The sequence below is a fragment of the Glycine max genome, chromosome 5 (genome assembly GCF_000004515.6).
Source record: "Glycine max cultivar Williams 82 chromosome 5, Glycine_max_v4.0, whole genome shotgun sequence".
NCBI classification, from domain to species: Eukaryota; Viridiplantae; Streptophyta; class Magnoliopsida; order Fabales; family Fabaceae; genus Glycine; species Glycine max.
The window spans coordinates 34,473,590-34,491,612 of NC_038241.2; the positions used below are offsets into that span (position 1 = coordinate 34,473,590).

The following is an 18,023-nucleotide window of genomic DNA, read 5'->3' on the forward strand; positions in this document are numbered from 1 at the left end:
AATTTTAAGATCCGACAATCACAAATGTAAGATTGATTATTATTCTGTTTCTTTTTTTTAGGAGAGATTAGTCTGTTTCTTAAATTGGTTAATATAATTTTTTTTACTGCTGGTTAATATAATTTTATGATCCGTCAATCACAAATGTAAGATTGATTAATAACCTGTTTTTTTTTTAAACTGGTTAAAAAAAAATTGTATGCCGAGAAGTGCTCGATGGAATCCAAATTCAAACAAAACATCAATATTCTGCATGCTCAAAAGGTTTCATATATTTTATATTAACATGCAGAGCGCCCAATATCGTTGGACAAAAAAAAACAAACAAATAAATAAATAAATAAAGAGAGAAAAAAGAACCTTAATCTTAGGGTAAGACAAATGGATGCAGACATATGACATGAGAAATTATGTGAAATCTCTTTCTTTCGAGTCAATATTAAAGGAATTTAATTATTTAAGCCACTTAAATCAGGGGTGAATAGCTTCTTAATTAATATTATCGAAAAAGATAAAGAGAAAAAAATTGTACTTGTATAACTTTTATAATAAAAATTACTGCATATGATTTTTAAAATAAAAAGAGACAAAAAGGGGGGAAAGCATAAAATAAAATAATTAAAGTAATCCAAAGAAATAAAATAATAATATTATTAAAAACATGTTGTAGTATCTAAATGTTACTCCCCTAATTTTGAATATAAAAAAATTGTCCACAGTATAAATAAATTTTAATTAATTTTACTCTATTTAATGAAATGATCCTTCAAACATCTTTTTCATTTAATTGATATTGTATTTCTAATGACCCTTTTATATCAAATTTTAATAAAGGACAGTTCGGAAAATTTATTTATTTATTAAATATAATTAATTAAAATAAATAATATTAACATATTTTCTCAATTAACGTAAATTAATTTTTTTATTACTATTCAAAACCGGAAGAAAGTAGATAAATAAAATAGCTTAAAAAATAGCATTTATCTTCTGGAAAAAGTGATCCATCATACCTTGACTTGAGCAAATGTTATCCCCTTGGCCAAACATAATCAGTCTAACAATTTTGTTTGTATCTATAATTATTGTGTCAATGATTGTACTTAAATATCCCTCTTCTTGAAGAGAGAGAGAATCAGACCCCTAAAAATATCTAAAATGTAATAAAAGTAATTGTTGGTTATACGAGGAATTCATTATTTTAGGTGCGTTTTAAGAGAAAATAAAAAATAACATAAAGAAAAAGAGAAATAAAATAAATGATATATGTGAGAAATATAATAAATTTAGTGTGTTTAGTTTTCTATCTCCTCTTTTTTTCACTTTCTAGTTTTTTTATATTTTTCTTTTTTATTTACCGTGGTTGGAATTAAAAAAGATATATATATATATATATATATATATATATATATATATATATATATATATATAAGTAAGTCTTTTTTACGTGAGTAAGAAGAATGAATAATCATTAGATCTTATGAATGGTTAATGTTAAAAATACCAAAATCCCACGTCAAATTTCACATTTGTCCAAGCTAATGTCATGTTGTGCATTTTTTCCTCTATCTGCGTTAAAGGTTATGTTTATTTTGAAGGATGGAAATAAAATAAAAGAGAATTTTTTTACTTTTTATGTGAAATTTATATTTTTTATATTTTTTTAATTTAAAAATTTATCTTCTACTTATATCTTGTATTTCCATTTTCTGAAAAGCTTAATTCAAAACTCAAGTAATCTTAGAAATCCTTATGTTTTTCACATCTGCAATCATTCCAACAATTTTATAGTCATTCATATTTTTGTAATGGCATGCAATGGTGTGGTATTCTTCTATTATTTTTTAAAAGAAATTATTAGTATTCAATCACACGTAAAACAATATATTTAACGAAAAATTTCATTTAATTTTTAATGTATAACAATAATCACATTTTTATAAGATTAATCTTTGATCTGGAATGAAAATATCAATAACATGATAAAAAAAATTACTTTTTAAAAAATGAGATTGAATAAAAAATTCTTTAACTTAAAAAAATAGAGCAAATTAGAATTAATCATAACTGCGAGCAAAAAGTATTTACAATAACATAAATTAAAAAAAAAAAATCTCTAAGGTTCTTCTTGTCCGTCCAACTCAAACTTTCTTCCTGTTTCAAAAGACCAACATATTTCTCTGATATTTAGTTTTCCAAGACTAAACTGATTTATCATTTATATTTGATCACTCCCAAGAAAATTCCAAGATGAGAGGATAAGTGCTTTAAGACCGCAATTACAGAATTATCCGCCTGGTTGAATGACTTTTTCTTCAACAGGAACCGCAAACGTAACCGTTGGTGGCTGCAAGCTCTGCACCAACAACTTGAAATAAAACAGTTGTTCAAATGGAGGAACCAATTATGGGTATAAAAACCATGCACATACCGTTATTCTGCAATGAGTATTAAGATCATCGTGCATCTGACTAAGACGGTCCTTTGCAACTTCTTCTGCTGCACATGCTTTCCTGCAAGCTTCTTTCACCTGAAACATCCAAGGGGTAAAAAGCCTTAGTTTGGTAAGCATTTTGCCTACTATTTTTACGCTAATTGATTGCTATTTTGCCTATACAGACACGAAAAATGGATGGAATTACAAGTTCAACGGTAAACTAGATTAAGTCCAAAAAAGTTTATGAAAAGGACAAGGAAACAAAAACAATTAAATAATAGTGAGAATGAAGCTATATTTTCATAGCTCAAATGCATTTAAAAAGAAAGCTACTGAGTGATGTTGCCAATACAATGTGCCCCCAAGATAGAACATGGCCAAAATTAACTGACCAACAATCTTTCTTAAGCCCGAAAGCAAAATATTATACACTTGTGAAGAATGAATACTTTCATGTTCAATTTTTAGTTTCCTGTGATTTTATCATGTGAAAAACTTGTATATATTTCCCTTTTGATCGATTCCCAACAAATCTTGATACACTAATTTAATATCTATTAAGACTTAAAAGAGATAGACACAATTTTCAGTCATAAAATTCACGTGTCAAACTGAAAGGGCATCAAAAGCTTGACAAAAGGTGATAAAATAATGATATAGTTACCAGATGGAGAAAAAAACGGAACATAGGTAATGCAACACATGCCAAACTCTACCTAACACATTAGAGAGACGAACTACAAATCAAGGTAGTACTCACCTGGCTTCCATCAAAAACAGGATTGTTGTTGGCACTATCAGCAGAACTTTCTAACATATTTCTTAGATGAAATAGTTCCTTCATAAGATCATGGGCAACCTCTTCGGCATCTAACAGTTGATTTTTAGAAAATTCAAATGCTCTTTCTGCATGAAGGCGAAAAGAAACACAGTTCAAACATGTGCAAACCCCTCTGCATCCTCTTGGATTTCTTTTTAAAATTCCTTTTTTCAAACCAATGGCAGGGACTCTAAGTTGCTCTACAACTTGCAGTTGAGACAAGCTCTGACAACATTCGTGTGTTTCTGGTAGCTTCTCATTAGAAGGCATCAGGAAAGAATTATTTCCTTTTACTTCAGAGAAAACTGATAATGACATGGACGAGATAGGTGGAGCCTTTTCTTCTCTGTTGGTAACTTTGTTAATCATAGGCGCCAATGTTGTGATTGGTAAGTCTATTCCGTGAACAGAAATTGATGTATCAGTGGAGCTCTCTGGCTTGCAGAGTCCATTTAATACAACCTGTTCATCTTGCAGTTGAATCACATTGCATGAATCATGAGATGACTGGTATTCAGGAATTTGAGAACTATCATTGTTTAAATCACAAGCCTGCAACCCTGTTTGTTGCTGAGGACCAGAATTGCCAGCACAATGTTCCATAGGAACACAGCCATTTGAACCATTTACAGGAGTTAGTTGTAAGTTTGAAGTTGAAATTGGCAGAAGAGGTGTTTGATCCATGGATTTCGCAAGTTTTGGGTAATGATCATTTACTGAAGCACCTAGAAGTATTAAAGGTTTAGTTTAGAACTACAGCAGCCGTGACCAACAAAAAAATTGAAAGATAAACTAAACTAAACGAGTATCTTCCACAAGAATAAGAAGCAATACTTACATGAATCATCGTTCATGGTATTCAATAGAAATGGAAGCAATCTCTTGTAGTTTAAAGATCCAGCCTGTTTCAACAATTTAAGCTGCGGACAGCGTTTGAGAACCTGTTTCAAAATCACATAATCAAACATACTTCAGATAAATATATCACAGGGACAAAAAAATTAAGTATTAGTTAAATCAATGAGTGGAAAGTAGAATCATAATGTTGTTCATTAATGCAAGTTTTACGGAAATATAATTATGCAGTAGATAAATTTAGGGTCCTCACCGACGTGATCTTGGATTCAGAGCCATTTTCAATTTCACTGGCATTTTGGTTATCACTACCTTTTGAAGGCCTGCTTGAACATAAAACTATGCCATTCTGCACACTTCCTGCTTTGTCACCACTATCCCCTGCCATGTCAGATTTTTCAGAGGTAATATTCTCAGGTGGAGCTCTAAATATATCATTTGAAACCCGGACATGATTTAAACTTGTTACATTCTCCTCAGCATCTAGCACATTGGGATCCAATTGACTTAGAGTCTGACATTCAGGGGGAAATCTGCTAACAGATTCATGCTCCTCCAGATTCACAAACTGCTTGCTTTCATCATAAGCAATAGTGAATCCTTTTTCTTTACTTGAATGATGCACATATGTAAGCTCAGAGACATCACCGTTGATATAGAGCATATTTTGATCTTTGGGTGGTGACTCATTATTGTGTTGTCTGGATATCTTATTCTGTACTTCCTTGATGTCATCATTATGTGCAACATTCTTAGCAGAGTGAAAATCATCCACCATTACTGAACATGGATTAAGCTCTGATGCACTCAAGCATTCATCTTTAGAAGCAACCGCAAAGTTCTGTGTATGTTCATTGACAGAGGGTGCAGATAAATCCCCACAAACCACTTCTTTTGCGTCCAATTGCGTTGACAATTCAGGCAAGTCTTGGGAAGGTGCCAATTTTGGCTGGTTGCCATGAGATAGCTCATTAGAAGGATTAACTAATACATAGGTTTCCAAACCATTAGACTCAACTGTGCCATGCATGGGACTGCTGTTTGTCTTATGTTCGTCTATGGAAGCTTCTTCACTTTGAGATGACAAAGGAAGTTGGGAGCTCTTCGCATGCATATTTGCCTCATCTTGATGATCAGATTTGGATGCATCTGCAAAATCAATTAGCTACTTCATTATCCACATAAAACATCAAATGAAATTTGTATCATTAAAGTGGTTGAATACACAAGGATAGTTACCAGAGTCATCTTTGGTAAGATCCATTAGAAATGGAAGCAACCTTTTATAGCTGATAGAACCTGGGGTTTTAAAAAGTTTCCGGTGCAAATGTTGTCTAGGCACCTGCGTGGACATTCCAAATCATATTTAAATTGCCACTAAATGTAAAACCATATTGTTAATATTACCAAAAAATCAGACACATGAAATGCTAGAAAGCCCACTAACTACTACATCAAAAGTTTTTTCTTGGAATATAATATCATAAAATATTTCATCACATATGGTTTTGAGACCTAATTTTATTATGTAACTAAGTTATAATTGTAGTTTAGCTAAGATCAGTAACTAAATGTCTAACCCATAAATTGGTAGCAAACAAGATTAGAAACAAGGACAGATTCTTACGGATTTACTCTTGAGAGAATATTTCCCCTTGTCAGCTTTCAGACAAGACCCTTCACCAGCATTTTCCGGAGTGCTTCTGGTAAAATCCATCGGTTTGACATTGACCTCTGAATTAACATATATATCAGCATCAGGAGGAGTTGTCTGTATACATTCTTCATTCAAAATACCAAACTCCTGTGCTGTACTAGCCTCAGCACGATCAAGATTATTCCCGTGGCTAGACAATTGCTTCAAGTCATCATTATGCAAATCACTTGCAACATCTTTAACACCATAATCTGCGGTGGCATCCGTCTTAAGTTCTTGTTTAGACTCTTCTTGACTTTGAGATGACAAAGGAAGTTGGAATCCCTGTCTACCCTCCTCATCTTTCTGACAAAAACCCAATTTTGGTGTACCTACAAGATATTATCAGATCAATTAGCTCATTCATCACAGATACCCAACTAAATCATCAACTGATGAAGTAAATGAAAAATAAGGGGTTTGCCGCACAAAATAATTACCAGAATCATCTCTCACGGTATCCTTTAGAAACGGAAACAACCTTCTGTAATTGACTGAACCCGGGGCTTTGAACAACTTCCCCTGGAAACGTGGTCTGAGAACCTGCATACAGATCCCAATCAACTCTACAATAATAAAACCATGTTCTCAAAGTCACAATAATATTTAAAAACAAGTGTAGTTCACTGGAATTTTTAACCTAGAGCACCCACAATAACTCATTTAGCCTAATTACACAATTCGCCACAATTAAGGTTGGATCTAACAACTAAGGATAGAAGGCCTAATCAATAAACATAAAGAAACCTCTTAAGGGTGTGGTCAGGGCTTCAATCTCCAGGTACATATGTATGAAATTCACCCAAAAAATGCACAAATAAATAACCATAAAGAAAATAAATTAAAAAACATGTGAGACCCTTACAAATTTGCTCTTGAGAGAAGAAACATTCCCAGTACAAGGGGTATCTTTGGCAGGAACCTCTGCCTCCAGTTTCCCTACATCTTCGTTGACCTTGGAATTTGAACCACCGCAAATCTCAACGTCGAGTAGAGTCGTTGCTCCATCCAAACCATCAATTTTCTCCGAACAATCTCCACCGAAGCCCCGAGCCTCACAAAAAAGCCCCAAATCAGGACTCTCGGTTGCTTCGGCGCTTCCCTTGGGAAACGTGCTTTCGATCAAACCGGGGTTTGTAGATTGCGGCGGGGAATAAACTCGCCTAGCGCGAAGGTCCTTGGTCGGAGGGCCAGGAAGCTCGTCGTCGTGGCGCTTCGGTTTCTTGCAATTGATTCGGCGAAAGCCAAGGAGTACGGCGTAGGGTTCGTCCTGTACGGGAACGGGATCGAAGCGGAGTTGACCGGAGCGGTTCCGGTGATGATAGAGCTGTGATCTGGTGCGGGTGAGTGTTCCAGAAGGTTGGTTCCGCTTACGGTATCTTGGGACGGTGTCCATGGTCTCTGCGCCAAATTTGGCGCCATGATTGGATATATGAGAGGCATTTCATGGCGGGAATAAAGGATTCCTTTTGGCGGGAAATTTAGTCTCATTTAGAATTAGGGTCTTTTGTCTTTATTTTGTTTTTTTTTTTTCGACTTCAATGTTTATTATACCCTATTTCTTATCGATTGTTTTTCAGAATAGTTAAGAAAATAATAAACAATAAGCAAACTTTTTTTTATATGACTAAAATTTATAATAGATAAAAAATTAATATAATATTTAAAATATATTTTGCATTTATAATGAAAAATATATTATGATATTTTTAATAAAACATTGTAATTTGATTTATAATTAAAGGTGGCAAACATATAAAGATCAAATTAATAAGTAAAATACTTGACCTCTCCTTATCTCCTTTCCTCTTTGTTTTTTTTTTCTCTCTAAAAATATTTAAGTTCATCCCCTCCTTTTTCCATGTTCATCTTCTTCTACTCACTCTTTCTAATTCTCCTTCATTTGTTTCAAAATTCAACAAACTTTTCACACCTATAAGGTAAAAAAGCATGAACAAGGATGCTTGAGTTCAAAGGAACAATATCCACCTTTTAAAGTCTTCATTTGCAGCTCTTTGAGATAAATTCATTTATAATTATAAATCTAGAGTTTTTTTAAAGAAAAAACTGACCTAGATAGTTGTTTTATGACACAAATTGGCAATGGTCTTTGTGATTTGGATGTTCAAAATTTAAGTGTTATGATCTCATAGATTTCCTCAAAACTATAAAGCTATGTTTGAAATTTCATAGGTTTCCTCAAAATTGTAAGACTATGTTTGAGATTTAAATGTTATGATTTCATAGGTTTCCTTAAAACTGTAAGACTATGTTTGAAATTTGAATGTTATAATTTTATAGATTTTCTCAAGATTGCAAGATTATGTTTGATAAACTAGTTGATAAGATAGGTAAAAACTTATAAGTTGAAAGTTGAAAAATTGAAAGCTAATTAAAAACTTATAAGTTAATTTATTTAATTGAAAGTGTTGGATAAGATTAATTGATAAATTAACAAATAAATATCAAATCACATAAAATCACATATTTAATAAATGTCAAATAAATTACATTGATATAATAATTTTGAATATTATGCTTATCAAATTTTCAACCACCACTTTTAATCACTCAATAATTACAAGTAATGCATTTAAGAATAATAAAAATATTTTAGTAAAATTGTTTCAATAAGTAATATATTTATTGCTGTTCAAACACAAGATTATTTTGAAATGAAGGGAGTAGCACTGCAGCTTAAATGTTATTGAGAAAATAAGTAATAACAATATCTTTAGTTTGTCATGCAAAATGATTAATACCACACTTATATATTATAATTAATTTTAAAAATATTTTATAAATTAACTTCTTTAACTCATGATAAAAGTATTGAATGGATATTTTAATATATATGTGTATATATATAAACTGGGTAATAATTATTTTTTTCAAGAATATGTTTCTATATATCTTGTTTATTGAATTTTACATATAATAGTTTTTTTAACTACTAACAAACATGTGTCGGCTGTGAAGGCAATTTTTTCTAAGAAAATCTATCTTTTCAACCACCCCTACCGACTAAAATGTAGGATAGGGGGTGAAGATAGATTCGTCACCTCAGAGGTCACAAATGACACAACATGACAACTCGTAGTCTATGGCTAATTGATTATCAGTAATCGATTATATACATTCAGTTTTTTCTTATCACTCCTTCTCACTTCCCACTACCTTTTCTTCTTCTTCTTCCACCCACCTCAATAGTTTTCTCCTCTGTCTATTCCGAACATAAAATCAATAATTTTAATTCATTAATCTGCAAGTACAATATCACGCACCATGTTCCGCCACCGCTTCCTCATCGTGATGTACCCAGCACAAGGCCACATAAACCCTGCATTTCAGTTCGCAAAGCGTCTCGTTAGTTTGGGCGCACACGTCACTGTTTCCACCACCGTCCACATGCACCGTCGCATCACCAACAAACCCACCCTCCCTCACCTCTCCTTTCTCCCTTTCTCCGACGGCTACGACGACGGTTACACCTCCACCGATTACGCCCTCCAAGCCTCCGAGTTCAAGCGTCGCGGCTCAGAATTCGTCACCAATCTCATCGCCTCCAAGGCGCAAGAGGGTCATCCTTTCACTTGTTTAGTCCACACCGTGCTCCTTCCTTGGGCAGCTCGGGCAGCCCGTGGGTTTCACCTCCCGACGGCGTTGCTTTGGACTCAACCAGCCACCATACTCGACATATTCTACTGCTACTTTCACGAACACGGTGACTACATCAAAGGCAAAATCAAAGACCCCTCGAGTTCCATTGAACTGCCAGGATTGCCGTTATTGCTTGCACCACGGGACCTACCTTCATTTCTATTGGGTTCAAACCCTACTATTGACTCTCTCGCGGTTTCAATGTTTGAAGAGCAACTTCATGATCTTGACATGCAAGCAAAGCCCAGAATACTTGTCAACACCTTTGAAGCGTTGGAACATGAGGCTTTGAGGGCCGTTGATAATTTCAACATGATCCCCATCGGGCCGTTGATTCCCTCGGCCTTCTTGGACGGGAAAGACCCCACTGATACTTCATTTGGCGGTGACATCTTCCGCCCCTCGAATGATTGTGGTGAATGGTTGGACTCAAAGCCAGAGATGTCGGTGGTTTATGTCTCATTTGGTAGTTTTTGCGTGTTGTCGAAGAAGCAAATGGAAGAACTTGCACTTGCGTTATTAGATTGTGGAAGTCCTTTCTTGTGGGTCAGTAGAGAAAAAGAAGAAGAGGAGCTAAGCTGCAGGGAGGAGTTGGAACAGAAGGGGAAGATAGTAAATTGGTGTTCTCAAGTGGAAGTTCTTTCACATCGTTCTGTGGGGTGTTTTGTGACGCACTGTGGTTGGAATTCGACAATGGAAAGCTTGGCTTCGGGGGTTCCTATGTTTGCATTTCCTCAGTGGATCGAACAGAAGACTAATGCGAAGCTAATAGAAGATGTGTGGAAGACGGGGGTGAGAGTGGATAAACAGGTAAACGAGGAAGGGATAGTAGAAAAGGAAGAAATTATCAAGTGTTTGGAAGTGGCCATGGGGAGTGGAAAGAAAGGACAGGAATTGAGAAACAATGCAAAAAATTGGAAGGGTTTGGCCAGGGAAGCTGTCAAGGAAGGTAGCGGCTCTTCGGATAAGAATCTAAGGGCTTTTCTGGATGATCTTTGCCCACATTAAATGCATATATAACTTCATTATCTCTATTTTTCTATCCATTCTCATGTAATTTAAAGAACAATAGTTGTGAAATAAAAAGTTAAATATACTATAAAAAATTGTAATATATATATATATATTTGTTACCATTCGGGAATGTTTACTTTGCTATTAAAAAAAAAAGTTACCTTTTGTTTTATACTACCTCCTCTGTGTCTCTGATTATAAAATGTTGTTGATTGATTTATACATATTATTAAGAAAATTTGTTAAACTTGGGTATTAGCGTTAAATTGTTTATAAATATCATATTTTTTAAATTTACTCTTAATATTATTCAAATTCTATTTATCTTCTCCTATCTTTATAAAAAAGAGAAAAAAGACAATTAAAAAACATTTAATTATGTAATAAAATGAATTAGAATATTTTAGTCAAAAAATAATTAGTGAAAAAAAATAAAATAAATTCTTATAAAAAAATATATTTTTTGAATTATGTTTTTAGCTTGGTTATATTTATGAATATGTTAGGTTTATTTTGTTATTGTTCTAAATAGTCCCTGTCACTGGTCTACAATAAAAGCCCAAAAGGATTAGCCGTATGTATTAGTTTGCAACAGAGATATAATTGGGCTTCATTTTGGGACTTTCCCAGTTTGCAAAGTACACCCTTCCCTTCTCTTTCTTTTATTTGTTAAAATATAGTTTTGAAAATTACCTTCCAGATTTAAAAACTATGTTTTTTAAATAAACTCTCTTCTAATAATTAAAATTTAATAAAAATCATAAATTTGAATGGATCTCCTCATTTAATGTGTCTCTTTTCATCTCATATGATCTCTGTTCTTTTTAATTATTTATCTATAAAAGTTTTTATGTAGAAACCAACAAAACATAATAATTTCTCTTCATCCTTAAATATAATGTTGTATGCATATGACCTTTGACATCATGTTTATGATAATGTTGCATCACTGAGACTGAAGTAAATTTCTTCTTCATCTTCAAAGTTAACCTAATCAATCGTATTGTCTTAGAATATTTTCTGTATTAGTTTGAAATTTAAAAATATCCAAATGAACAACGAGTAGTAATATTGCATTACCAAAAATGGTGTAGTAATTTACAAATCTCTTAAGTAGTGGTTAAAAAAAATTATGTAGATGAAATCCGCTGAGGAGGAGGTCAATTCGTTACCAAAAGAAAAAATAGTGATTCTGTAGTTAAGTGATGACAACTAATAGAAAAGGGTAACTTTTCCATTATAAATATGATGACGTCGTATCGCTAATTTTCAATCATAGTATCATTGCTTAATCAATTTTAGATTTTTAGTACATAAATTGAACGCAATCGTCCATCTTACGGATAACGCAATAATTTATGCTATTGAAAGTTCCAGATTACAATCTTTCGGTGCGTAGCTGGAAGTTGTTTATTTTTTCGTTTAATTTTTTTGTTATCATATATTGTTTATACATAAAGGCCATTAAGCTATGTTCAAGTCCGATACCAAGTTGCACCTAGATAATCGTTTTTAGAAAAAGAATGGCACAATCAGTTTAAGAAAATTTGTAAATACGAAAGAAAAGTCATAACAAATTGTCTCATGCAAAATATGATTTCCACACCTTGCACAGTGAGGTTTAATTATCTGTCCCTCATCGTCCTGCAGTAGGTAGATAATTCATAGCTTCTTGTAAAACTCTAACATCTTATGTTGGTAGATTCACACCACTTAGGCCTAACATTTTTTGTCACCAACACATGCAATCAATGCATCTTGGTTTCCTTGTTCATTTTTCCAAAGCTTGGCTTTCTGATTTCCTTGCCAATCACTGCATGGAACTCTCATACCACCATATACTTTTTTTAAGCTCACTCACTTAGCGTGTTCTTTTTTTCGGTACAGATTTTTTTTTATTGTTCATACCTGCGTTTATTGATGAAACAACCAAATCATAGAATTAGTAAAATAGGCAACAAATTGACTTTTAGTAACCATCTAATTTTTTTTTGTTTTTCTTTTTACTTAGCAAGCAATTTAGTTCAAATACTTTTCTTCTTTTCACTTATTTCTCTTCTTACCTATTCTATTTTATTTCTTCCGTTTCCTTCTTCACATCTAAACACAAGGTTAATGTAGCAGTTCTAGAATGATGTGCTCTCACCTATATTAATTACAGACCAATGGCTTTTGAGGTACATCAAATATCACCAAATCTAGGTCTTAATACATTTAACATAACAATAGTGTCATCAGTGTTCTGCTCTGTCTCTATGTCCCAATAAAGTCTAGATGTTATATATTGCCCATAATTTTATTTTGACCAAACAATATTCTATATCTTATTTTATTTTTTATCATCGTTAATGGTTCAGAATATTCTTGATGTTTTCACATTAACCTTTTGAGAATTGAGACTATTCCTAATGGCATGGATTGCCAAATTCTCAAGAATGCTACCACAATAAATTGAATTCGGAAAGAATTGAATGGTACATGTTGTAATGTTGAGCCTCCTTTAATTTTCCAACGAAACTTATTTTTTCTTAATAAAGGCTTCTATATTTTCCACAACATCTAGGAGATCTCAGGAAAAATTGACGGTGTAAGGGCCTAGCTATTCTCTCTCCATCGATGAAAAAAGAACAAGTATCCCTGGTTTCGGTTAAAAAAAAAGACATTTATGAAGCTAAATTATAATTTTAATATCGTATAATTTTAAATCCATAATTTTAATTTTTTTTATTTTTAAATTAAGACATCTAATTCTCTTATTTTTTTTAGAATAAAACAATTATGTGGCAAGTGATTATTTAATTAATAAACCCCTAAGAGATATATTTTATTTAATTAATTTTATAAATATTATTTTAGGTGTATCATCAGTCAATAATTATTAATTTTTTTGAATTATAAAAATTTATAAATTAAAATAAATTTAATATAATAATATAATTAATATTTAATTTTACATCTATTTACTTTTATTATAAAATTTTATTTTAATATAAATTAATTAAAATTTGTTCTTATTTTATTATAATTAAAAAATACATAAACTAATATAAAGGTTATTTTAAAAATATATTTTATGTAATTTATACGAATGACGTAAATTTAAAATAATATTTAAATAATCTAAAAAATTAAAAATTTATTACTTTTTATAATTAAAATAATTATGAAAAGTCGTATATGTTACATCATAAAAACCTAAAAAGATTATACATTATGTGTCTCTACCGACACTTTTTTTCTCCCTTTCTATGTGCCAGTTGAGTTTATTGATATGAAATGCAAGGTATGTTCCTATTTGTGACCTATTTTGTGTTAGAGAGGGAGTACTGAGTTGGGCTGGCTTAATTTACAAAGTAATAAACAAAATTAGTTAAATAAGTTTTTTGATGGTTACTTAGCTATTTCAAGTTTTAATTTTTAGTTTCTCTTAAAACTGTTGTTACGTTTTTAATTAGTCTCTCGTCTATTTTTTATCATACAAAATTATTCACTGAAATAATCTTAGAATGAGAATAAAGGATAAAAATCAATCTCACATAGATTAATTCTGAATAATGAAAATAGATAAGAAACTAAAATGGACAGAATTTGAAGAGGGATTAAAAATTAAAATCTAAAATAATTGAGAGATAAAAAAAATTATTTAACCCAAAATTAAGATGACACGAAGCATGTGGGGGAGCCATAGCAGGAAAATTTATTTGTAGGGTGGTCCCTCTTCGGTAGATCATAAAAATTTAAATGAAGGCAGTTAGCTGGTGAGAGTTAGCTTAATTTTGAACTTTCCCCTGTAAGCACATATGATGCTTTTGAGATTAGAATCCACAAACGTGATGTGACAATTCTTTTTTATGTATAATGAACGCAGTGTGATTTGAATCTATGGTTTCGAAACCTCTTACAGCCCCAACGATTATTATTATAATTATAATATTCTATATATTTGATACTAGTATCCCATCCCATGTGATGCAACAATTTCTTTTAAATATAAAAAATATGATAGAAAATGATGAAATTAATTATAATATTCTTGTATTTTAGTAGTCACTGATAACTGTTTAACATTGATGTTTGAATTGTTGAGGAAAAACTTGGGTGGAACAGAGAAATTGTCTTAGAGATGTATTTCATTTTCAATTTCAAACGACATATGATGAAGCATTGCACATTTTTCATATGTAGTCAAACATACAAGCATTCACATTGGATGTCCATATACGTATGAAATAAGTACTCTTTATTTTCAAAACCACAGCATATAGCTAACCATAAAAAAATACTGATTTGAAAGAAAAACTCCAGCATTATAATGATAATGCCTATAATATACCCAACTCCTCAACAATAATTTTGTTTCAATATATGTTACTTTAGCTTTATGATAAGATTTATAATAGAAACATGAATGTTTTTTTTTTTAATCTTTAATCATGTAATGATTTATACATCTCATTCAATACATTGAAATAAATAAAAAACATATATATTATTGTTGTAGCACATTAAATTGGTCAATCAGCCTCTATATGAATGAAAAAAAAAAGATTTTGTCTAAGTGCGAATTCACAGCAAAAGAGCCTAGAGAAGCCAGTTCCAGCGCCACCATGCTCCACCACCGCTTCCTCCTCGTAATTTACCCCGGACAAGGCCAAATAAACCCCGCTCTTCAGTTTGCGAAGCGACTCACTGCCATGGGTGCACGTGTCACTATTCCCATCACTCTCGACATGCACCGCCGCATGACCAACACAACCGCCGTCCCCGGCCTCTCCCTCGCCCCCTTCTCCGACGGCTACGACGACGGCTTCCACGCCATCCGCGGCACCGACTCCGATTACAACCTCTACGCCTCGGAACTCAAGCGCCGTGCCTCGGTGTTCGTGTCCAACCTCATACTCTCCAGCGCCAACGAGGGCCACCCTTTCACTTGCTTACTCTACACCTTGCTCGTTCCGTGGGCCCCACAGGTGGCGCGTGGACTCAACCTCCCAACAGCTATGCTCTGGATCCAACCCGCCACGGTGCTGGATATCCTCTACCACTACTTTCACGGCTACGCTGATTACATCAACGACGAAACCAAAGAGAACATAGTGCTTCCGGGATTGTCGTTTTCGCTTTCACCCCGTGACATACCATCGTTTTTACTGACGTCGAAACCGAGTTTATTGTCGTTCGTCTTTCCCTTGTTTGAAGAGCAGATCAAACAGCTTGACCTGGAAGCTAACCCTAAGGTGCTGGTGAATACTTTTGAAGCTTTGGAAGAAGAGGCGTTGAGGGCCGTTGATAAGCTCAACATGATCCCCATCGGGCCGTTGATTCCTACTGCGTTCTTGGGTGGGAAGGACCCTGAAGATACTTCCTTTGGTGGTGACTTGTTACAAGTCTCAAATGGTTATGTTGAGTGGCTTGACTCAAAGGAAGACAAGTCTGTGGTTTACGTTTCATTTGGGAGCTACTTTGAGTTGTCTAAGAGACAAACTGAGGAAATTGCACGTGCGTTGTTAGGTTGTAGTTTTCCGTTCTTGTGGGTGATTAGAGTGAAAGAGGAAGAGAAGGAGGAGGAGGAGGAGCTGTGTTTTAGAGAGGAATTGGAAGGGAAGGGGAAGTTGGTGAAATGGTGTTCTCAGGTGGAGGTTCTGTCGCATGGTTCCGTGGGTTGTTTTGTGACACACTGTGGTTGGAATTCGACCATGGAAAGCTTGGTTTCGGGGGTGCCCATGGTGGCCTTTCCTCAGTGGTCGGACCAAAAGACAAACGCGAAACTGATAGAAGATGTGTGGAAGATAGGAGTGAGGGTGGAAAATGATGGGGATGGAATAGTAGAAAAGGAAGAAATTAGGAAGTGTGTGGAAGAGGTGATGGGGAGTGGAGAGTTGAGAAGGAACGCAGAGAAATGGAAGGGTTTGGCAAGGGAGGCAGCGAAGGAAGGTGGTCCTTCAGAGAGGAATCTCAAGGCGTTTCTTGATGCCATGGCGGCGTTGCAGTTCTAATGAGTTTTGCAGTTCATGCTGTTCTTTCTTCCTGTTTTTCTGCTTCTTTTCTTTGCCCACCAAACCATCACAGTTTACGTGGTTAAAGGACTCTGTGCTATCTTTTTCATTTTGTTTTTCCTATCATTTTCAATGAATTAATTCTAAGTTTGAAATATTTATTATTTAGAACAGTTAACTTATTATTCTTTTAAGAGATAGTATTATTTTAAGTTTAAATATATATTTTTCTTTATAATTATATCTTTATTTAATTTTGTATACTCCTTAGTAGTATTTTATTTAATTATAATTTTTGAAAAATGAAGTTTACTTGTTGCACTAATTAAGTCTGCTTAAATATGTTTATTAAAGTTAAGTAACTGTACTTGTAATCAAAGTTAAGGACTTTTTACAAATTTAATATTTTTATTTTTAATTTAAAGTATTTAAAAAAAACACCTTGATCCTTAATTAATTCTTAATCTTTCTAATTCTAAACTCCAAGCTTCGACTGCTTGTACGTGATCGTGCCTCCAAAGCTTCTGATCTTGCATGTAATTAACAACATCCATTCATTCATTCATTATTATGTTCAATTTCCATCTAAGTAGGTCAAATAGAATGATCTTATTAATTTATTATGTTTGTGTATTTGATATGTGAAGCTAGGCATAAGTGGTGGATGGTATCGACTGATTTTGTGCTAAGCAGCATAGCCTTTACAGCCATGGCTCAAAAACGGTATGGCCCAACAAATATTGAAGTTTTCCATTGCTGACATTGAATAGGCCGCACCAAAAGTTAGGTTTAGAATTAGGAAGATTAGGAATTAATTAAGAATTAAAGTATTTTTTAAGATACGTTAAATTAAAAATAAAAATATTAATTTACAAAAAAAAGTCACATGATATTAAGGATCTTATTAACATTAAGGATCTTATTAACTAAAGCTCTTAGTGCATTGGTTATAAAAAGAATTAAAAGGATAATTTTTTTGATAGAAATCACATGCATTTTAAAATCATTGAAGAACACATTTTATGCATTGAAATAAAAAACATTTTACTTTTATTTTTTTATGGGAACCGGTTAACGTATGTCTAATATTAAATTATTTTTTCATTTTCTATTTTAAAGTAAAACTTTTAAGCCATTATTTTCTAAAACGAAAATTGTTGTTATATTTTCTTTCTACTTGTTACATATTAACCATTATGTACTTTTAAATTAAAAAAATATATTAATAACTTTTTTCAAACTTCTGATCTAAATTTTAATTATATAAATAATTAATGTTTTTCATTTTTCAATTTCCTTTATTCAAACCACCGTTTTCTTTGAAAAAGGCTCACTATTTTTATTTTTATCCTTTTAACTCAAAGTTTCCCAATCAAATAAAATATGTTTTCTAAATCTCACTTACTTTTATTTGTTTAAAAGAGATTGTTAATGCATTCATATAGCTTTTTTAGTATGAGTGTCCTGGTATCCATAAATTTTGGGAAAAAAAACTAATGAGTATTTTTGGTTTAGTACCTTTGGTATAAGAAATAATTAACTAAT

General features: G+C 32.8%; 3 protein-coding genes across 4 annotated transcripts; 2 read left to right on the top strand and 1 right to left on the bottom strand.

Moving 5' to 3' along the window:
• Nucleotides 1–2,033: 2,033 nt before the first annotated feature.
• Nucleotides 2,034–7,406, bottom strand: LOC100791123 (uncharacterized). 2 transcript variants are annotated; one of them, XM_006580077.4, is made up of 9 exons: nt 6,674–7,406; nt 6,249–6,351; nt 5,740–6,140; nt 5,352–5,454; nt 4,366–5,261; nt 4,096–4,198; nt 3,198–3,973; nt 2,432–2,530; nt 2,034–2,356 (listed from the first exon to the last, which is right to left on the bottom strand). In XM_006580077.4, the coding sequence occupies exons 1-9, from the start codon at nt 7,202–7,204 to the stop codon at nt 2,288–2,290; spliced, it is 3,081 nt and encodes a 1,026-aa protein (XP_006580140.1). In that variant the 5' UTR covers nt 7,205–7,406; the 3' UTR covers nt 2,034–2,287. The 2 variants fall into 2 exon arrangements, with proteins under 2 accessions (XP_006580140.1, XP_006580139.1); XM_006580076.4 differs by having other exon boundaries at nt 3,198–3,982; nt 6,674–7,403.
• A 1,239-nt stretch (nt 7,407–8,645) lies between these two features.
• On the top strand, nt 8,646–10,606 carry LOC100791653 (phloretin 4'-O-glucosyltransferase). Its single transcript, XM_003524132.5, has one exon. The coding sequence runs from the start codon at nt 9,094–9,096 to the stop codon at nt 10,474–10,476; it is 1,383 nt and encodes a 460-aa protein (XP_003524180.1). The 5' UTR covers nt 8,646–9,093; the 3' UTR covers nt 10,477–10,606.
• Nucleotides 10,607–14,878: 4,272 nt separating this feature from the next.
• LOC100792175 (phloretin 4'-O-glucosyltransferase) lies at nt 14,879–16,635 on the top strand. The gene has a single exon (XM_003524133.5). The coding sequence runs from the start codon at nt 15,012–15,014 to the stop codon at nt 16,476–16,478; it is 1,467 nt and encodes a 488-aa protein (XP_003524181.2). The 5' UTR covers nt 14,879–15,011; the 3' UTR covers nt 16,479–16,635.
• Nucleotides 16,636–18,023: the final 1,388 nt, after the last annotated feature.